Source organism: Budorcas taxicolor, chromosome 10 (genome assembly GCF_023091745.1).
Source record: "Budorcas taxicolor isolate Tak-1 chromosome 10, Takin1.1, whole genome shotgun sequence".
Taxonomy (NCBI): domain Eukaryota; kingdom Metazoa; phylum Chordata; class Mammalia; order Artiodactyla; family Bovidae; genus Budorcas; species Budorcas taxicolor.
This window is the reverse complement of record NC_068919.1, coordinates 52,348,595-52,368,775: the sequence shown is the minus strand read 5'-3', so window position 1 is coordinate 52,368,775 and position 20,181 is coordinate 52,348,595. Positions and strand designations below refer to the sequence as shown.

The 20,181-nt window shown below is 35.5% G+C and overlaps 1 protein-coding gene across 1 annotated transcript in view; it reads left to right on the top strand.

Annotated features, from left to right (window-relative positions):
- TEX9 (testis expressed 9) overlaps positions 1 to 20,181 on the top strand; it is an 88,492-nt gene that overhangs the window by 20,353 nt on the left and 47,958 nt on the right. The window contains exons 5-9 of the mRNA XM_052647024.1: positions 3,963 to 4,008; positions 4,716 to 4,798; positions 7,452 to 7,630; positions 10,063 to 10,145; positions 11,100 to 11,273. Coding sequence (XP_052502984.1) covers positions 3,963 to 4,008; positions 4,716 to 4,798; positions 7,452 to 7,630; positions 10,063 to 10,145; positions 11,100 to 11,273 — 565 coding nt within the window. The remainder of the gene's footprint in view (positions 1 to 3,962; positions 4,009 to 4,715; positions 4,799 to 7,451; positions 7,631 to 10,062; positions 10,146 to 11,099; positions 11,274 to 20,181) is intronic.

Sequence of the window (20,181 nt, the reverse complement as noted above, 5' to 3'; positions counted from 1 at the left end):
CTTTTGCTCCTTGTGCTTTATGAGTTATATCAAAGAATCCATTGCTAAATCCAAGGTCATTAAAATCTACTGTCTTTTCTTCTAAGAAAATTATATCATTCTGACTTTTATTTACATTTAGGTCTCTGATCCGTTTTGAGTTAATGTTTTTTATATGATTAGTGTTTTTTACATGGTGTGAGATAAGAGTCAGCTTTGATTCTATTTCCTCTGTTGAATGATCTTGGCATCTTTGTCAAAATCAGCTGACTAGAGACATACAAAATGGTTTTATTTTTGGACTCTCAGTTGTGTTCCATTGATCTGTGTATCAGTTCTTATGCCAGTACTACACTGTCTTGATTACCCTTAACTTTGAAGAGTTAACTGCTTTTAGACCTAAAAAATTATGAGATAAAATTGAAAAAAATGTTTAAGGGAGAAAAGTCTATTAAATATGAAAGCTCATCTTTGTGGCCAAGGTCAGACTTACAGTGATAAAAAAAACTTTTATCACAACTATTGATAAAAGTTGCCAGTGGATTAAGGTTTTTGAGGGCAAGGATCATTTTAAATTATACCTAGTGGACTTATCCATTTGGATCAAATGTCTCAGAGTAAAGATCTAACTAAAGGTAGTAGTCCCCTCATAGAAGCTTGACAACCTCAAAGTAAACTATTTTTAAACTGAGTTTGGGGGAAGAGGTGGGAGGAAGGGAGAGAGAGAGGAGTTTAGGGTAAAGAAGTAGTCTTAGAGTTACGAGTGTGGTAATGGCACATGTAACTGACTGGAATCAAATGGGTAAGAAACTTTTGAGAGAGTTATCAGCAAAAGAACATTAAGAATGGTAGACTAAACCTGCTTGTGATTGTTTAAATCTTAGAATAGCTGTGAGATCTCCCAGTCTTCTAAGATGAAGGAGCAGCCATTGAGAGTTGCACAGAGAGAGTTTAATGTTTAAATACCTTATAGGCCTTAGAAACAGCAAAGCAGTATTACTTAAGTGGCAGTATATTTGGCTCATATTTGAAATATTGGGACCTTTTTCATTTAGTCAAGAATAATTATTGCATACAGACCAGCAGTTCCCCTCTAGCTATTTACCCAAGAAAAATGAAGACATATGTCCAAGAAAAAACCTGCATGCAAAACATTTACAGCCATTTTATTCATAATTGTCCAAACTGGGAACAACTCAAACATAGATCAAGTGGTGAATGGATAAACAAATTATGGTATATCCATGTAACTGAGTCTTTCTTAGCAATGAAAGGCAATGAACTGCTGATAACAGCAACAGCATGGATGCTGAGTAAAAGAAGATAGACTGAAAAATGTATATACTGTATGATTTCATTTATTTGACATTCTGAGAAAGGTAAAAATATAGGGACAGAAGTTGAATTAGTGATTGTGTGGGACTTGGGAAAGGAATTAACTACAACGGGACACAAGGGAACTTTTTGGGATGATGGAAATGTTCTTTATTTGGTTGTGGTGATGGTTATATGACATATAATTTTGTAAAATTTATAGAAATGTACACCTAAAAAGGTATGTTTTACCATGTGTAAATTTTATTTCAGTAAGCCTGAAAAAAAAATAACACTATTAGTGCCAAAAATAAATTAAGTCAAAATAAATTTTGAGATTAGTAAACAGACTAGGTTCTGCTCCCAATGAGTTAATGCCTCGTGTATTAAAAGAACATTTTTAATATGTTTTGAAATTAAAATTTTTTTCCATAAAAATATCTTTATATCATCATTTGATATATATATTTCTGTGTGTATATATATAATATATAACATGAAACTACATATCCATATTGTACATAATGCTTTCTGATATTTTATGGAAGATAGTGTTTAATAGTTACCAAAATTCCAATGTTAAGTTACCATTAAGATTAATTACAGTTTTTATCCAGTAAATAAAAAAGATTGAAATGATGTTAACAACTGCTAATCCCTGGTTTCTGTTGAAACAAGTGAGAGACTGATTTTACAAGCATGAAAATAAATCTGTTGTTTTTCTTTCACTAAATTTTCCTGAAGTGCAAAGTGGTGATGACACCTCTGCTTACCTAGATCAGGTGGCCATTTTTTTTAATGCTAGTGTTTGAACAAATGGCTTTTGCCATGTCAAACGTGGCACTTGATGGTTGGAAATTACTAAAGATGGGAGGTGATTCTGTGAAGAGACAGTCTGTTTCGGCTTGGAACAGTGATAATTGAATTAAATTATAGTAGTCAGACTATTGATTGCAATAGGTCTTCAGCATCCAGGGTTACTTCCCCTGTGTGACTATGGTAGGTGAACCAGACCTCAGTCTCCTGATAGTATAGCATGCCTATCCCTCAGTCTGCTGGAAGCAGGGTTTACCACACAAGTCATTTTAATCACATTACATACAGATCTTACAAGAAGTTTACCAAAAATCTGAATACTGTGGAAATTATCTTCCATAAATACACTAACAAAGTAGTAGCACTTTGCTAAACCTGAGGGAGACAGATAACTGTTAAATGTCCTTTGTCCTTATGAATGTGTATATGGTCGGTGGACAGGGGGAGATGGAAGATGTAGAAAAATGTAAGGAAATGGCAAATACTGATTTAAAATAAGAATGATTTAAAGAGATCACTTAATTTTGTATAAAATTTAGAAACAGACTTCCCTGGTGGTCCAGTGGCTAAGACTCCATGCTCCCAATGCAGGGGGTCAGGCTTGAATCCCTGGTGGAGGAATTAGATCCCTCATGCCCTGTGTGCTGCACCTAAGACCCAGCACAGCCAAATAAATAAAGTTTGGAAGCATTTTCATGTCATATATGAGAATGAGTCTTTGGTCTCTAATTTTAAGATATTTTGAAAGCCTTTTCCGCCCCTTTCCAGAGCAGTTTCTAGTTCTTTAAGAGGCTGTATTTAATATCTATCTTGAGTATATCTTTGTGTTTAGCATTGAACAAAAGGTATAGCTATTAGGTGGCTGTAGGTGGCATACTATAGAAAGTAATTTTGTTTGTATGTTCTCTACTTTGGTTGGGAGTCCTCAGAACATACAGAGGGCTTTTGGGTTTTTTTAATAGCAATGATAGATACTAAAGTGGTTGGGTTTTAGAAATATTAATTCATGTGTTGGGGATGATCTGGAAAATTGGTCATGGGTAGGCAGATTTTTTCTGTAAAGAGCCAGATAGTAAATATTTTTAGGTTTGTGGGCTATACAGTCTTTGTCACAACTACTGATTGGCTGTTGTACTGTGAAAGCAGCTGTGGACAGTGTGTACATAAATGGATGTGGATGATTAAACCTGTGGGCCATAGTTTGCAGACTCCCATAAACATTATGTGTTTAAATCTACAAACGTATTCCAAAAACTGCATAAAAATGTATTTTAGATATATTTATTTATACACTTAACAAATATTTATTTAGTGCCAATTTAAGAACTTATGTGCCAGGTACTATGCCAAGGACTATGGCATAGTATGTCTAGTCCTCTGTGCCAGTGAACTCGGGCAGAAGTATGATTGCTACCCTCGTGGAGTTCATAATATAGTGGGGAAAAACACACTGATCAAGTTTTTACGTTTTTAAATGTGTGAGACAAACAATAACATTGAGTGACTTCACAATATAAAGCCCGGTGGTGAATCATTTTGTAAAATAGATGATTCCTGTGTGAAGCCAGTATCACTCATTGTGATTTCAATTCATTAAAATTTGTGCTACATTTTCCTACAAAAAATTTGGCACTTTAGTGTTTCTTCTCAAAGACGAATTATTTGACCAAAGCACTTTTCTTGTTAGTGACACTCACTCAAAGTAAATTAACATGTGTATAATTAGAATTATAGCAAAGTCTACTTGATAGTTTTATATATTTTCCTTTCAGATATAATTGCTGTTGAATTTTATTATGTCTCAGTTTAGTGCCATCTACTATTAATATATGATGTTTATTTTTTATCTGTAGACGTCCATTATCTGAAGGGACAGTTTATCTACATTCAGAAACTAAGGTATGAATTTAAACTTTTTGTGAATGTGATTACATTCTGTAGAATTTAGATTGGCTTTTAGTATTTTTCTTAGACAAAACAGTATGATTCTATACAAATAGAATATTAGCCTTGTTATTTAAAAGATATGCCTTTATGAAATATATTAAATCCTTTTTTGTCTCATAGTCTCACTGAACAGTTTGAAGATACATTAATTTTCAGTTTTCTCTGAAGCCCAAATTTATTAGATGGAAGACCTGAAAAAGAAAAGAATTTATATACAGTGAAGGCGATTTGGGAGGTTTATTCATTTGTTTAAATATTTACAGTGTGTAGAGATCACTATTCCAGGTGCTGGATGTACAGATTCCACCCATGGGGATCTTTGACCCAGGGAATAGTATACATGGAGACGTGTTTGAACAAGAATTGAGGAGAATTAAATTCTGTAAATCAGAACATCGAGTTGAACATTCTGCTAACTAGCTGAATATCTTCAAATCTTTGGGACTCATTTTCTTATCTTTAAATCTCTTGGTCCTAGTAATAACTAGGTCTTTTCTAGCTATACAGTTCTGGATTCCTTAAAATACAGTTTGATTAATTCTGTGAAAATAGGAATTCTATGTAGCAAACTAGTGATTCTGTGTATTATGTAGTTGCCTTCCTAGGCAACTGATTAGAATGTAATTAATTAATCAGTCATTTAAATTCTTATCCTTTAGCCAAAGACCAAAAATGTTGATCCCATAAACAAAGTTCAAAACAAACTACACTCTGCCAGTAAAGGAAGGAAATCAAATTCAAGGTATAGTACAGTTTTTTAAAAATATTACTTTCCTTTTTTTAGTTTCATAATTTACAGTATCATTGTTTTTAACTAGTAAGTTTTGTTTCTCTGGATCTTTTTATATTCCAAAAGATGCAAAATTACACTCTACATTTTTCTCCACATTTAGTAATTTAAAGCATCTTCTAATCAGAAATATCTGATTAGATAAGCAAAAATGCCACGTTTCAAAATTTTTAACTGTTATTTTTAGCTAGTTATTTTCTTAGATCAGAAACTAGAACTTAGATGCTTTTTCTGCCTAGTTCTCTCAAATAGACTGAATAGTCTTATACTTTTTGAACACCATGCATTATTGTGTATATTGAGATATAGAATGATTTTGGCATGCTCTCAATAAAACTACAGTATAGTTATAATTTACATTCTATTGTTTTGGGTGAAAAAAATTTTCAAGACTATTTTTAGTACTTTAAGCACTAATAGGAGACCCAAGAGATTCTTTAGAATAGTAGACCTTCTTGCAAAGGAGTCTCACACCTGCAGTGGATTATACCAACCAGCTTCTAGTTCACAGTAAATTATTAAATTTATATGTCTGTTGCTTACTCAAACTGATAATTGCATTATAATTCTGGAAAAATCTTTGTTAATCCTTGTGTCTTTTTGTCATTGTTCAGTTGCTAAGTTGTGTCTGACTGCGACCCCATGAACTGCAGCTTGCCAGGCTTCCCTGTCGTTCACTGTCTCCCAGAATTTGCTCAAACTCATGTCCATTGAGTCAGCGATGCCATCCAACCATCTCATCCTCTGTCGCCCCCTTCTTCTCTTGACCTCAATCTTTCGTAGCATTAGGGTCCTTTCTAATGAGTTGACTCTTTACATCAGGTGGCGAAGTATTGGAGCTTCAGCTTCAGCATCAGTCATTCCAGTGAATATTCGGGGTTGATTTAGGATTGACTAGTTTGATCTCCTTGCTGTCCAAGGGACTCTTGAAGAGTCTTCTCCAGCACCACAGTTTGAAAGCATCAATTTTTTGGTGCTCACTCAGCCTTCTTTATGTTCAACTCTCACATCCATACATGACTACTGGAAAAAACATAGCTTTGACTAATGTCTCTGCTTTTTAATATGCTGTCTAGGTATGTCATAGCTTTTCTTCCAAGGAGCAAGCATCTTTTCATTTCATGCTGCCATCACTGTCCGCAGTGATTTTGGAGCCCAGTAAAATGGAATCTGATACTGTTTCCACTTTTTCGTCATCTATTTGCCATGAAGTGATTGGACCGATGCCATGATCTTAGGTTTTTGAATGTTGAGTTTTAAGCCAGCTTTTTTACTCTCCTCTTTCACCGTCACCAAGAAAAGCCAAGTAAAGTTTTTGTTTTTTGAATACAAGAGACCAGAAACACAGGATGAAAGGATAAGGAAGAAAAAAATCTCATAAGAGAACATATGCTGCTTACATAAATACATACATAACTGGAAAGGGTTATCTTATTTTCAGACTTTAAGTTTACATTTTAAATAAAAGGTTCTTTTCCCAAAAGAATTGTAAAGCCTTTGCTTATGTGTTAAAAGTGAGTTAGGCTTTAAAGTTAAAGGTAAGGCTTTCAGAAACAGACTGAATGAATTAGTCTTGGCCCATTCCTCAATGCCTTTGATAGTGACTTTTATTTCATATTTCTCTTCTTACTTAAAATTAAAACACAACTTTTTGGTAGGTTTTGATCCTGCTTATAATGTTTCTTTAGGTGGAAAAATATGTGGAGTTTGAGCTAAGAACTCTTTACTCTGCAATTGTTTCTCAAGAGGGATTGTTCTTCAGTGTTTGCAGACTTATGGCTAGAGTGATATCAAATTGCAGTTCTTTTCTAGCAGCATGTAAAATTAAAAGCCATAGTCTGTATTTGACCTGGGAGGCCAAGTTCAGTACTCTTAGTTTTGGTGTTCAGTTGAGAGTGCTGACCTAAAACAAATAGTTCTTCAGCAAAAAATGGGTTTGTTTGGAATCAGGAGAGAATTGCACTTTGAGATCTGTCACCGTGGCGAGCCACATGCAAGTCCCTGCACAGCAAGGCAAGGGTGACTCTTTCTTAGGGGGAGAAAGGAAGCTGGGAGGGCTGTAGGGAACAAAGGCTTTTCATCAGCGGAGCTGTAGCTGGAAAGGAAGAGGAGTCTTTCTTTATACTCCTGGGCTTTGCTTTTGTCGCATGGTGTGAGAGTTCCCCCTCCTGGTCTCTTGTGTTTTTGTGGTTGGTTTTTTTTTTTTATGATTTTGGTCTCTTTATTTTTTTGATGTAAATTTATTTTAATTGGAGGCTAATTACTTTACAATATTGTATTGGCTTTGCCACAGTGTTTAATTGAGGTTTCTGTTTATTTTTTTACATTGTCAATGTCTAGAGTAACTGGCATCATAAAGCCTTCTCCAGCTCTGTGATTGTCATAAAGATTAAAAGTCTACTGAATCTCTTGTAGTATAGTCCTTGAAAGTATCAATTGTAGATATCATGATAAACTTAAAATTTATAATAATAATTTTGATCTGCTTTTTAATTTGAATAAAGGTCATATCTGGGAATCATATCTACTTTTTATGTTTTTTATACACACACACACACACACACACACACATATATATATATATATATATATATATTTTTTTTAGTACAAAATTGAAATACTCTCATGTGTGGACTGCCAGTGATGTTGCCATTCCAGAGGATTTCTCAGACTTTTCTCTTGCAAAAACGATTAGCAAGATTGAAGGGCAACTAGAGGAAGAAGGCTTACCTGATTGTATAAATGATGATATTTTTTCTGGTGTTAGTGAAGACATTGGAACAGGTAGGTTTTTTGTTTATTTTTATTCTTCTATCACAATTGCTTAAAAAAACAACATTGAGAACAGTTTTTCTTGTATTTAGAAAATGTATTGTGATGTTTTGCATTTGTTTGATAGATGAAATAAAATTGCTTATTAGTTAGTAATTGTTAAAAATGGATGATGGGTAAGCAGAGTTTCACTGAACCAGTCTCACTACTTTTATATATGTTTGATATTTTCTATTATAAAAAGTAAAACTAAAAAGGCTATCTAGGATTAGTTTCATTGACCCATTTTCAACTAAAGTTAAATGCACCATAGCTTATTATTAAAACATTGAAATAATTTTTTTTAAATGTTTCTTTGAATTCCTTTCATTTGATGTTATTGAATTCTCTTTATTGTGTATTAAATCAACATGTGTTAAAGGATAAATGAATTATTGATTAGCATCAAGTGAAATAATGAATTTTCTAATGAATATTATTTTCTTCCTTATAAACTCATTCTCTGCATACCACTAGAAAAATACTTAGTCTAAGTCATCAAAAACATTACGTTAGTTACCGGTAGTACCTCTAAAATTGTTGAATTTATGAGGCGCCACCTGTTCTATTTACATAAAAAACAATACAGTTGAATTTATATGAACATAGTTAATGTTGAACTGGACTTGAAAATTTAGCAGTTTGTATTAATATTAGATGATCATGAAGTTTATGCTTAATATTCTGATTCTGTGAAAATCTCATCGATTTACATGTATAATGATTATTATGCTGCTGCTGCTAGTTAGTCATAAGTGAGGAATAATTTCATTTATGCATTTGTTTCGTTTACTGACCTATCCAAGCTTTCTGAGGCTAATCGTTAAGTATGAAGGCAAGTGAAAGAAAAAATTACCTTCATGCCTCAAGATGCCTTCAAGGACTCAGTGGTCAGATATTGGCTGTTCCTCAATTAATAGTCACTCATGGCCTTGTTAGAGAGTTCCTCCGCACAGGTATAAGAACTGGCACAGACTACCTTAAATTGGTGCTTTGTTTCTTATTGTTTAATGACCTCTCTGCCACTTTTGCGTCCTTCTCTTTTTCAGTCTTTGACCAAGGTGTCTCCCCTTTAAGGGAGTTCTTGCCTATTCCACATGATTGCCTAGAATGGCTGGGTTATATGTGGAAGGAAGCGATAAAAGAGTAGTTTAGTAGCACAAAACTTTGTAAGACTCCTTTGTAAGTCTAAAGTTGTGTAAGTGTACAAAATGTAAGTAAGTGCTTTGTACACTAAATGTACACAAAATGTAAGTAAGCAGTGCTTTGTACACTAAAGTTGGAGCGGGATGGGAGGGGAGGTTAATGCTGTGTACCTCCAGAGACAGAGCACTCAACTCCTTGATGATACTACTGAGGTTAGAGTTGGGGAAAGAAAGAGATGGATTATTTCCTTTCTGTCCTCTGCTAACCTGGAGGCTAGAAGGAGAGTTGAGGCTGGAGAAATCTAGGTGTGGCTAGAGCCAGTCATAGTTCATCAGTTCCATGTAATGCTGGAGACACTTTATAAGAAGAGCTTTGAAGCAGGAAGTATGTGTGGAGATGTGTGTGCTCTGTGGGGTTTGTCCTAATGATCTTTCAGAGACCGAATATTAAGATTGTTTACTCAAGATAAGCTTCATGAAGGCAAAACTTGTCTTAACAATATCCGTTTTATGCCTGAAATATAGTAGACTTAATGTATATCTTTTTAATTAATGACTGGATGAATTATGAGTGAGTTCCAAGTTCAGTTTTCGCTTTATGTACTTTTATACCCCTAAAAACTGCAAAGGTTTACCGACATTATTGAATAAAGAACTTTTGCTAGCAATGAAATACTAAAAGTAGATCTTAATTAGGGGTTTGTGGGGAAAAAAGCTTCAGCAGTAAGGTATTTGTGTATTTTTCTGCTTCTCAGACACATACACTACATGTTAACTTAGGTGAAATTGGGATGTGTGTTGCAGTCAATGGCATTTTATGATTGCAGTAGTTGGGACTGAAGTTGAGTTTTGCTAGAGAGGATTTGTGTTTGTTTCTGCCAAACACTTTGGGAGCATTATTGACCTGAAACCACTTTAAATTCTGCTTGAGGTGTTTTGAATGACCTGGGTAATTATGAATTCAGTCTGTAAACTACTGGCTTTTAGTTCCGATTCTCAGGAAAGATTTTTGATTTTTCCCCCCCTTTCTTTTACTCTTTTTATATTGAGATATACACAGTTCCTTTTATACCTGGGTAGATTTTTCATTTGCCTCCACATTAGGGATTGTGTCTTTAGTGTTTTCTTCAGTGTTTCCTAAAGGGGATCTCCTATTAGACTCTTCATCTTGAGCACTTCTTTCCTTCACAAAATAGTCTGTTTTACAATTGATGGCATCTTAGATTCAATGAAAGACAATATATATTATTATTGTTGCAGAAGCACAGATTAGATTTCTGAAGGCCAAACTCCGTGTTGTGCAAGAAGAGTTGGATAATGTTGTCTGTGAATACAAAAAAATGGTAAGTTTTTAAAACCTTTCAGAATAAATGCTCTTATATTCAAAGACATTTTAGGAGCAATTTTCAATTTTATTTTAAAAATAGCTTCACTGAGATATAATTCACAGTTAATTTTTACATTTAATAATTGTGTATAAATACTGAACTTTGTTCTGAGATGTTAAATTTCCAGAGCTGAAGAGTTTTATGTTAGCAATTAGAATGCTCTATATTAGACTGAGATGTGTAAGCTAATAATATTAAACAGAAATGAAACATCTGACTTCCATTTTTGAGGCAGAAAATGGAATGTAATTTATTTTTCTTTATGAAATGAGTATAAATATCTCATCAAAGTATGATCTTTGGAATATCACTCAGCCATAAAAAGGAACACATTTGAGTCAGTCCTAATGAAATGGATGAACTTGGAGCTTACTATACAGAGTGAAGTCAGAAAGAGAAAAATATTATATATTAATGCACTAGAAAGATAATATTGATGAACCTGTCTGCAGGGCAGCAGTGGAGATGCAGACATAGAGAACAGACTTGTGGACACAGTGTGGGAAGGGGAGGGAGGGGACGAATTGAAAGAGTAACATTGAAACATTTACATAACCACACGTAAAATAGATGGCCAGTTTGTTGTATGATGCAGGGAGCTCAAACCCAGATGCTCTGTTGTGACAACCAAGAGGTCTGGGATGGGATGGGAGGTGGGAAGGAGTTTTAAGAGAGAGGGAACTAATGGCTGATTCATGTTGATGTATAGCAGAAACTAACACATTATTGTAAAGCAATTTTTCTCCAATTAAAAATAAATTACTTCTTTTAAAATAAAATAACTTTTTAAAATAAAAAGATCATATGAAGCTATTTTCTGTTTTCAGCTTTATGATTATTTTTGCTTTATGTTTTGATACCAAATCTTGTGTCTTTCTTCATTTAATCTATAATTTCATAACTGTATAGGAGGATGAAATTCAGGGTTTAAAATCTCAAGTGAAAAATTTTGAAGAAGATTGTGTGAGACAACAGCGGACAATTACTTTGCAACAGTCTCAAACAGAAAAGTTTAAAACTCTTTTTGAAGAAGCAAACAAAAAATGTGATGGATTACAGCAACAGTTGTCTTCAGTAGAAAGGGTAATAATTTTTCTGTTTTTTCCTAACCTAATGCCAAAGATGCACAAAAACACAAAAGTCACATGTCTGCTTAGACACCACTTTTCATGGTACAGTTATTTTGTTAGTGTTTCCTAAAACCTCTTCCCCCGTTATTAGAACAGTATTTTTTAGTGGCACTACAGAAATATAATTCACATACAATACGTGTTACCCTTTATACAATTTGGTGGCTTTCAGAGTATTCACAGAGTCATGCAGCTGTCATCACCGTCAAGTTTGGAACATTTTCATCACCTGGAAAGTCACCCTGTACCCTTTAGCCACAGTACCTCAACCTACTTCACCCCATCCCCTCAAGCTCTAGGCAGCTTCTCACTTATTTTCTGTCTTGATAGATTTGCCTGTTCTGGACATTTCTGGACAGGTAGACTCATACAGTATGTGATACTTCAAAACCAACATTTTTTGCTTAATGTTATTTTCATCTACACTGTAGCATATGTTAGGACTCCATTGTTTTTTATAGAGTAATATTCCTTGTTATAGAGTATATGAATATAATACATTTTATTTATCTGTTTATCAGTTGATGGACATTTGGGTTATTTCTGTTTTGGAACTGTTTTGGATAATGCTGTACTATGAACATGCATATACAAGATTTTGTGTGGATATATGTTTTTGTTTTTCTTGGGTATATGCCTAGGAGTGAAGTTACTGGATTTATGTTTTGTTTGTTTTTTATTTTATTTATCTTTGACTATGCTGTGTCTTCATTGCTGTGTGCAGGCTTTCTCTAGTTGCAGCGAGCGGGGGCTACTCTTTGTTGTGGTGCACAGACTTCTCATTTAGGTGGTTTCTCTTGTTGCGGAACACAGGCCCTCGGCCCATGGGCTTCAGTAGTTGTGGCACACAGTCTTTTGGGCTCTAGAGAACGGGCTCAGTAGTTGTGGCTCACAGGCCTAGCTGCTCCACAGCATGTGGGATTCTCTTGGACCAGGGATTGAACCTGTGTCCCCTGCATTGGCAGGTGGATTTCCAACCACCAGACCACCAGGGAAGTCCCAACCTTATGTTTAGCCTTTTGAGGAACTTGAGATTGTTTTCCAAATCACCTATACCATTTTTACATTTCTAACAGCAGTGTATAAGGGTTCCAGTTTTACCACATCCTACGAGTACATGTTAGATTGAGGGTACCAATCCCTTGTGAATACTGAGGGATGACTGTATACCATCTGTGAGTTTTGACAAGGGCATTGTCACATAACCATCGCTACAACTGAGTTGTAGAACACTTTCATCATCCACAAAAATTTCTCTGGAATTTAGTCCTCTCCCTACTCCCAACCTTAGGCAACCACTCTTCTGTTTTTGATTCTTGTCTTTTGGCCTTTTCTAGAATGTCATGTAAATAGAAATACATAGTAACCTCTTAGAGTCTGATTTAACTTAGCAGAATGCATTTCTGATTCATCCGTGTTATAATCTGTTCTTTTTTATTATTGATTATAACATAGAATGAATATACCACATTTTGTTTGTCTATTCATCTGGGAAGAAAAATTACTTACAGTATCTCATAGTCTAAGCCTGTGCTTTTGGAAATGATAGCCACTCATGTGAGGCTAGTCCAAATTGTGTTGTGCTGTGAGTGTAAATCAGCATCTAATTTTGAAGATGAAATAGAAAGATGCAAAATCTCATTAATATTTTAATATTGGTTACATGTTGAAATGGTAATATTTTGGGTATACTGGGATAAGTGAAATATAATAATAAAATTCATTTAACTTATTTCTTCTTAAAGTGGCTATTAGAAAATCTAAAATTACATATGTAGTTTGTACTATATTTCTGTTGCTTTAAGAAATAAAGCCACGTGGTCTAAGAAAGAACAAACTATTGTATCTGGGGAACAACTGTTTGTCAGTTTACGATTTGTCATCAGGCATCCAAGCTGTGATCATGTCACTGCTCTAGTGGATGTAACTTGCCTAAATCTTTGATTCTTTTCTTGTTCTTGGCCCTCATACCCAATCCTATGCTTTCTTGCTTCTAAATGTTTTTCATTCATCTCTTGTTTTCATTTCCCATTGCTACTTCTTGGTTCAAGCTATTATATCTTATTTCTGAATCCTCTTCACTGGTTATTTTATGTCCTTTCTCTTTTCCATGGTATCCTGTACTCTGTCAAAAGATTAATATTCTCAAAGGGCCACATTGATTATAAACTCTACTTTTATGTAGGCAGAAAAGGAACTGATATTTTTGGAGTGCTGTCAGGTAAAACACATTGGGAAACTGAATCTGAGAGGTCAGGCAAATTGCCTACAGTCAAACAGGAATGGCAGAGCGGGATTCAAACTGTGTTTATTTGACTCTCCAAGTCATGTAGACTCTTTCTCCAACCCCCAAATAAACGGACTTAGACACATAGCTGTTCTAAAATTTCATTGTTGTTTAGGGTTAAGTATTTGAAAATTTTATTTCATGGTGAATGTATAAAGGCATTATGATACATTGGCTAGCTAAAGATTTTATGAAAACTTGCATTGACTCTGAATTTCCCAGCTTTAATTCCTATCTGCCTATTGCCCAGACAGACAAAACAGTTTTCCTGGGTTATGTGATACTCAAGATTGAATCTTTCTTTGTTAATTCTATTCATTTTTTCTCTCTCTCAAAATAAGTCTCAGTGTACAGTTCAGAGAAATACAAAACAGAGCTTAAGTAGCTGCTTCTATAAACCTGGAAAAATCAACTATTAAAACATTGTTATACAAGTTAACTTATTTTAGCTGTTGATTATAACAGATGGAGTCATTCTCAAAATATAAAATCAGAACTAATTTTACCCCATCTTTGGATTTTGTTTTTTTATTAACGATATGTTTACAAACCAACTCTATTGAGGAATAACTTAAACACAATATACTTAATTGTACAATTCATTGAGTTTTGACAAGTTAATATATCCTTGTAACCACCACCATGATTAAGATAAACTTTCTCTCACTCCCCCAAGTTTCCTTTGTCTGTTCCCCATAAATCCCCAGTCTCTCTAATCATGACCCCAAGCAGCCACTGATTTGCATTCTTTTACTGCAGGTTCATTTTCCTTGTTATAAAATTTCATATAGATGGAAACCTAAGTATGTACGTTTTTGCATCTCTTTTCTTCAGCATAATGTTGCTGAGATTCATCAGTGTTGTTGCTTGTTTTATGGTTCATTTTCATGTATTGCTGAGTGGTATTCATTTATGGATTTACCACATTTCATCTGTTCACCAGTTGATGGGAATTTGAGTTGTTTCCAGCTTTGGGCTATGAGAAGTAAAGCCACTATGAATTTACATGTACAAGTGCTTTGTGTAGATAACATGTTTTTGTATAAACATATTCAGTATCATTCATGATGTTGATGAAATGCCTAGGAGTAGAACTTCTGATTTTATGGAAAGTGCATGTTTAACTTTTTAAGAAACTGTCAAACTGTGTTCTAAAGTGATTATACCATTTTTCATTCCAAGTAGCATTGTATGAGAGTTCTGGTTATTCTGTATTCTCACTAACACTTGGTATTACCAGTCTTTTTTAGTATTAACCACTCTAAAGGATCAGAAGTAGTATCTCAGTGTAATTTGTATTTCCTTGATAACTTGATCATGAGTATCTTTTTATAGGTTCATTAGCTGTTCATATTATCTTTTCTTATGTATATGTTCAATTTTTTTTTGCCAAAATTAGAAACACTGGGTTGTATTAAGAGTTCTTAATGTTTTCTTATATAATTTATTTGCTAGAAAGAATGTATTGTGAATAGTTTTTCTCAGTTTGAGTTGGCGTTTAAATTTTTTAACAGTGTCTTTCAGAAGGTAGCAGTTTAAAACTTTGATGAATTCTGATACATTTTTTGTGCTCTTTTTCATCCTATTTGAGAAATCGTTGCCCACAAATTTAATTATTGTATGAAAGTCTATTTGAATTTTCCATTATTTTGGATCAGGTATGGTAATTTGTGTTTTTCAGAAATTTTTCCAGTGCTGAGTAGTAAAACTCACTGGTATAGATGTGTCCATACATACAAACTCAGTCACTCAGTTGTTTCCAACTCTTTGCGGCCCCATGGACTATAGCATGCCAGGCTCCTCTGTCCTTGTTTTCCAGGCATTAATACTGGAGTAGGTTCCCACTTCTACGGGATCTTTCCAACCCAGGGATTGAACCTATGTCTCTTGTGTCTCCTGCATTGGCAGTCAGATTCTTTACCACTGCGCCGCCTGGGAAGCCCAATCATTTATTTTATTTTTACTTATATTTTTAATCTCTGTGATTATGACTTCTATTTCATTCTTGACACTAATAATTTGTCTCTATGTTTTATTCTTAATTAGTCTAGCTACATACTTATCAAATTCACTGAATTTTTCAATGAATCAGTATTTGATTTTTGTTCAGTTTTCTTTACTGTTTGTCAGTTTTCCACTATATTGCTTTCTATCGTTACCTTTGGCTTCCCTGGTGGCTCATTGGTAAAGAATCCGTCTGCCAATGCAGGAGACATGAGTTCAGTCCCTAGATCAGGAAGATCCCCTGGAGAAGGAAATGGCAACCCACTCCAGTGTTCTTGCCAGAGAAATCCCATGGACAGAGGAGCCTGGAGTCACAAGAGAGTCAGACACGACTTAGTAACTAAACAACAACAAACTTTACCATTTCCTTCATTCTTACTTAATTGGTTCTTATTTTTCAGGATTCTTAAGGCAAAAGCTTACATAATTGATTTTCTACTTTTGTCACATAAGAATTTAAAGCTGTAAATTTTCTTCTAAGTGCTGCTCTATCTGCGTCCCACAAATTTTGATGCTTTTTATTAAGTTAACAGTATTTTCTAATTTCCTTCCTGATATTTCTTGACAATTGGATTATTAAAAGTATCTGTGGTTTAATTTTAAATATTGAGTATTTTTCCTGTCTTTTTGTAAATTGATTTCTGATTGAATTATGTGGTGTATGATTTTGTTCTTTGAAGATTTGTTCCAAACAGTTTTATAGGCCAGCATTTGGCCTCTCTTGGTAAACACTTAATGTGCCCTTGAAAACAGTATGTGTTATTCTTTACTGAGTAGTTTTCTATAAATATGTATTAGGTCAAATTTGTTGACAGTATTGTTCAAGTGTTCTGTCTTTATTGTTCTATCACCTATTGAGAGAGGGGTGCTTGTGCTGAATTCTTTGTTAAAATTGCCCCCTTGGTAACTATATTGTTTTCTACATCTGTATTTTCAAAACATTTTAAGTAGGTTCATTTGTACCATTTTTAAGATTACAGATATAACAGCTATCATATGACATTTGTCTTTCTCTGGCCAAGTTATTGCAGTCAGTATGACATTGTCTAGTTCCATCCATGTCCTTGCAAAAGGCATTCTTTCATTCTTGTTGATGGCTGAGTAATATTCTGTTGTATATATGTACTGCATCTTCTTTATCCATTCTTCTGTTGATGGACATTTAGGTTGCTTGCCTTGCTATTGTAACTAGTGCTGCAGTGAACATTGGGGTGCAGCTATTTTTTTGGGTTACGGTTTTCTCCAGAGATATGCCCAGAAATGGAATTGCTGGATCATATGATAGTTCTTTTTTTAGTTTTTTAAGGAACCTCCCGACTCTTCTCCACCCCAGTTTACATTCCCTCCAGCATTTACTGTTTGTAGAGTTTTTTGATGATGGTCATTCTGATTGGTGCGAGGTGATACTCATTGTAGTTTTGATTTGCATTTCTCTAGTAGTTAGTGATGTTGAGCATATTTTCAGAGAAGGCAATGGCAACCCACTCCAGTACTCTTGCCTGGAAAATCCATGGACAGAGGAGCCTGGTAGACTGCAGTCCAGGGGGTGGCTAGGAGTCGGACACAACTGAGCGACTTCACTTTCACTTTTCACTTTCATGCACTGGAGAAGGAAATGGCAACCCACTCCAGTGTTCTTGCCCGGAGAATCCCAGGGATGGAGGAGCCTGGTGGGCTGCCGTCTATGGGGTCGCACAGAGTTGGACACAAGCAACTTAGCAGCAGTAGCAGCGGCAGAGCATATTTTCATGTGCCTCTTGGCTTTCCATATGTCTTCTTTCGAGAAATGTCTATTTAAATCTTTTGCCCTTTATTTATTTTTAATATTGAACTGCATAAACTGTTAGTATATTTTGGAGATTAATCCTTTGTCAGTTGCTTCATTTGCAGATATTTTCCCCATTCTGTGGGTTGTCTTTTTGTTTTCTTTATGGTTTCCTTTGCTGTGTAGAAGCTTTTAAGTTTAATCAGACCCCATTTATTTATTTGTTTTTAATTTTCTTTAGGAGGTGGATCAAAAAAGATCTTGCTGCAATTTATGTTAGAGAATGTTCTGTCTGTGTTTTCCTCTAAGAATTTTATAGTATCTGGGCTTACATTTAGGTCTTTAATGGGGATGGCATCACCAACTCAATGGACAAGAGTTTGAGCAAGCTCTGAGAGATGGTGAAGGATAGGGAAACCTGGCGTGCTGCAGTCCACAGGGTCACAAAGAGTTGGACACAATTAAGTGATTGAACAACAACAACAATCCATTTTGAGTTTACTTTTGCATACAGTTTTAAAGAATGTTCTGATTTCATCGTTTTACATGTAGCTGTTCATTTTCCCTACACCACTTAATTGAAGGGACTCTCTTTTCTCCATTGTATGTTCTTGCTTCCTTTGCTATAGATTTTGTTACTATAGGTGTGTGGGTTTATCTTTGGACATTCTATCCTGTTCCATTGATGTATATTCTGTTTTTGTGCCCATATCATACTGTTTTGATTAGTGTAGCTTTGTAGTATAGTCTGAAGTCAGGGAGCCTGATTCCTCCAACTCCATTTTTCTTAAGATTGCTTTGACTATTCACAGTCTTTTGTGTTTCCATACAAATTGTAAATATTTTTTGTTCTAATTCTGTGAAAAATGCTATTAGTAGTTTATTAGGGATTACATTGAACCTGTAGAACTGGATATGGAACAACAGACTGGTTCCAAGTAGGAAAAGGAGTGCGTCAAGGCTGTATATTGTCACCCTGCTTATTTAACTTATATGCAGAGTACATCATGAGATACGCTGCACTGGAAGAAACACAAGCTGGAATCAAGATTGCCGGGAGAAATCTCAATAACCTCAGATATGCAGATGACACCACCCTTATGGCAGAAAGTGAAGAGGAACTCAAAAGCCTCTTGATGAAAGTGAAAGAGGAGAGTGAAAAAGTTGGCTTAAAGCTCAGCATTCAGAAAACGAAGATCATGGCATCTGGTCCCATCGCTTCATGGGAAACAGATGGGGGAACAGTGTCAGACTATTTTTGGGGGCTCCAAAATCACTGCAGATGGTGATTGCAGCCATGAAATTAAAAGACGCTTACTCCTTGGAGGAAAACTTATGACCATCCTAGACAGTATATTCAAAAGCAGAGACATTACTTTGCTGACTAAGGTCTATCTAGTCAAGGCTATGGTTTTTCCTGTGGTCACGTATGGATGTGAGAGTTGGACTGTGAAGAAGGCTGAGCGCCAAAGAATTGATGCTTTTGAACTGTGGTGTTGGAGAAGACTCTTGCGAGTCCCTTGGACTGCAAGGAGATCCAACCAGTCCATTCTGAAGGAGATCAGCCCTGGGATTTCTTTGGAAGGAATGATGCTAAAACTGAAACTCCAGTACTTTGGCCACCTCATGTGAAGAGTTGACTCATTGGAAAAGACTTTTATGCTGGGAGGGATTAGGGGCAGGAGGAGAAGGGCACGACTGAGGATGAGATGGCTGGATGGCATCATGGACTCAATGGACGTGAGTCTGAGTGAACTCTGGGAGTTGGTGATGGACAGGGAGGCCTGGTGTGCTGCAATTCATGGGGTCGCAAAGAGTCGGACACGACTGAGCGACTGAACTGAAGTGAACTGAAATCTTTCAGACCCTATGTATTGTAGCCCACCAGGCTCCTCTGTCCTTGGGATTCTCCAGGCAAGAATACTGGAGTGGGTTGCCATTTCCTTCTCCAGGGGATCTTCCCCACCCTGGGATTGAGCCCACATCTCTTATGTCTTCCTGAATTAGCCGCGGGTGGCAGGGCAGCAGGGGTTCTTTGCCACAGGCATTACCTGGGAAACCCTTCACTTTCTGGAGAGTTTTTTATCATAAATGGGTGTTGAATTTTCTCAAGAGCTTTTTCTGCATCTATTGAGATGATCATGTGGTTTTTATTCTTCAGTTTTTAATGTGGCTTTTCACATTGATTAATATACTTATGTTGAAGAATACTTGCATCCCTAGAATAAATCCCACTTGACCATGGTGAATGATCTTTTAATGTGTTGTTGAATTCAGTTCTTTAGTGCTCTTTAGTGATATTAGTGTGTAATTATTTTTTCTTTTTTTTTATTGGAGTGTAATTGCTTTACAATGTTGTGTTCATTTCCACTGTGCAGTGATGTGAATCAGCTATATGTATACATATATCCCCTTCCTCTTGAGCCTCCCTCCAATTCCCACTCCGATCCTACCCTCTAGGTCATCCAAAAGCATGGACTGAGCTCCCTGTGCTATGCAGCAGCTTCCCACTAGCTGTGTATTTTACACATGATAGTGTGAATTTGTCAGTGATACTTGCTCAATTCATCACCCTCTCCTTCCCCTCACTGTGTCCACAATTCTGTTCTCCTAAGTCTGCATCTCTGTTCCTGCTCTGCAAATAGGGTCATCAGTACTCTTTTTCTAGATTCCATATGTATGCATCAATATACAATATTTGTTTCTCTCTGACTGACTGACTTCACTCTGTAGGACAGTCTAGGTTCACCACATCACTACAAATGACCCAATTCATTCCTTTTTATGGCTGAGTAATATTCCATT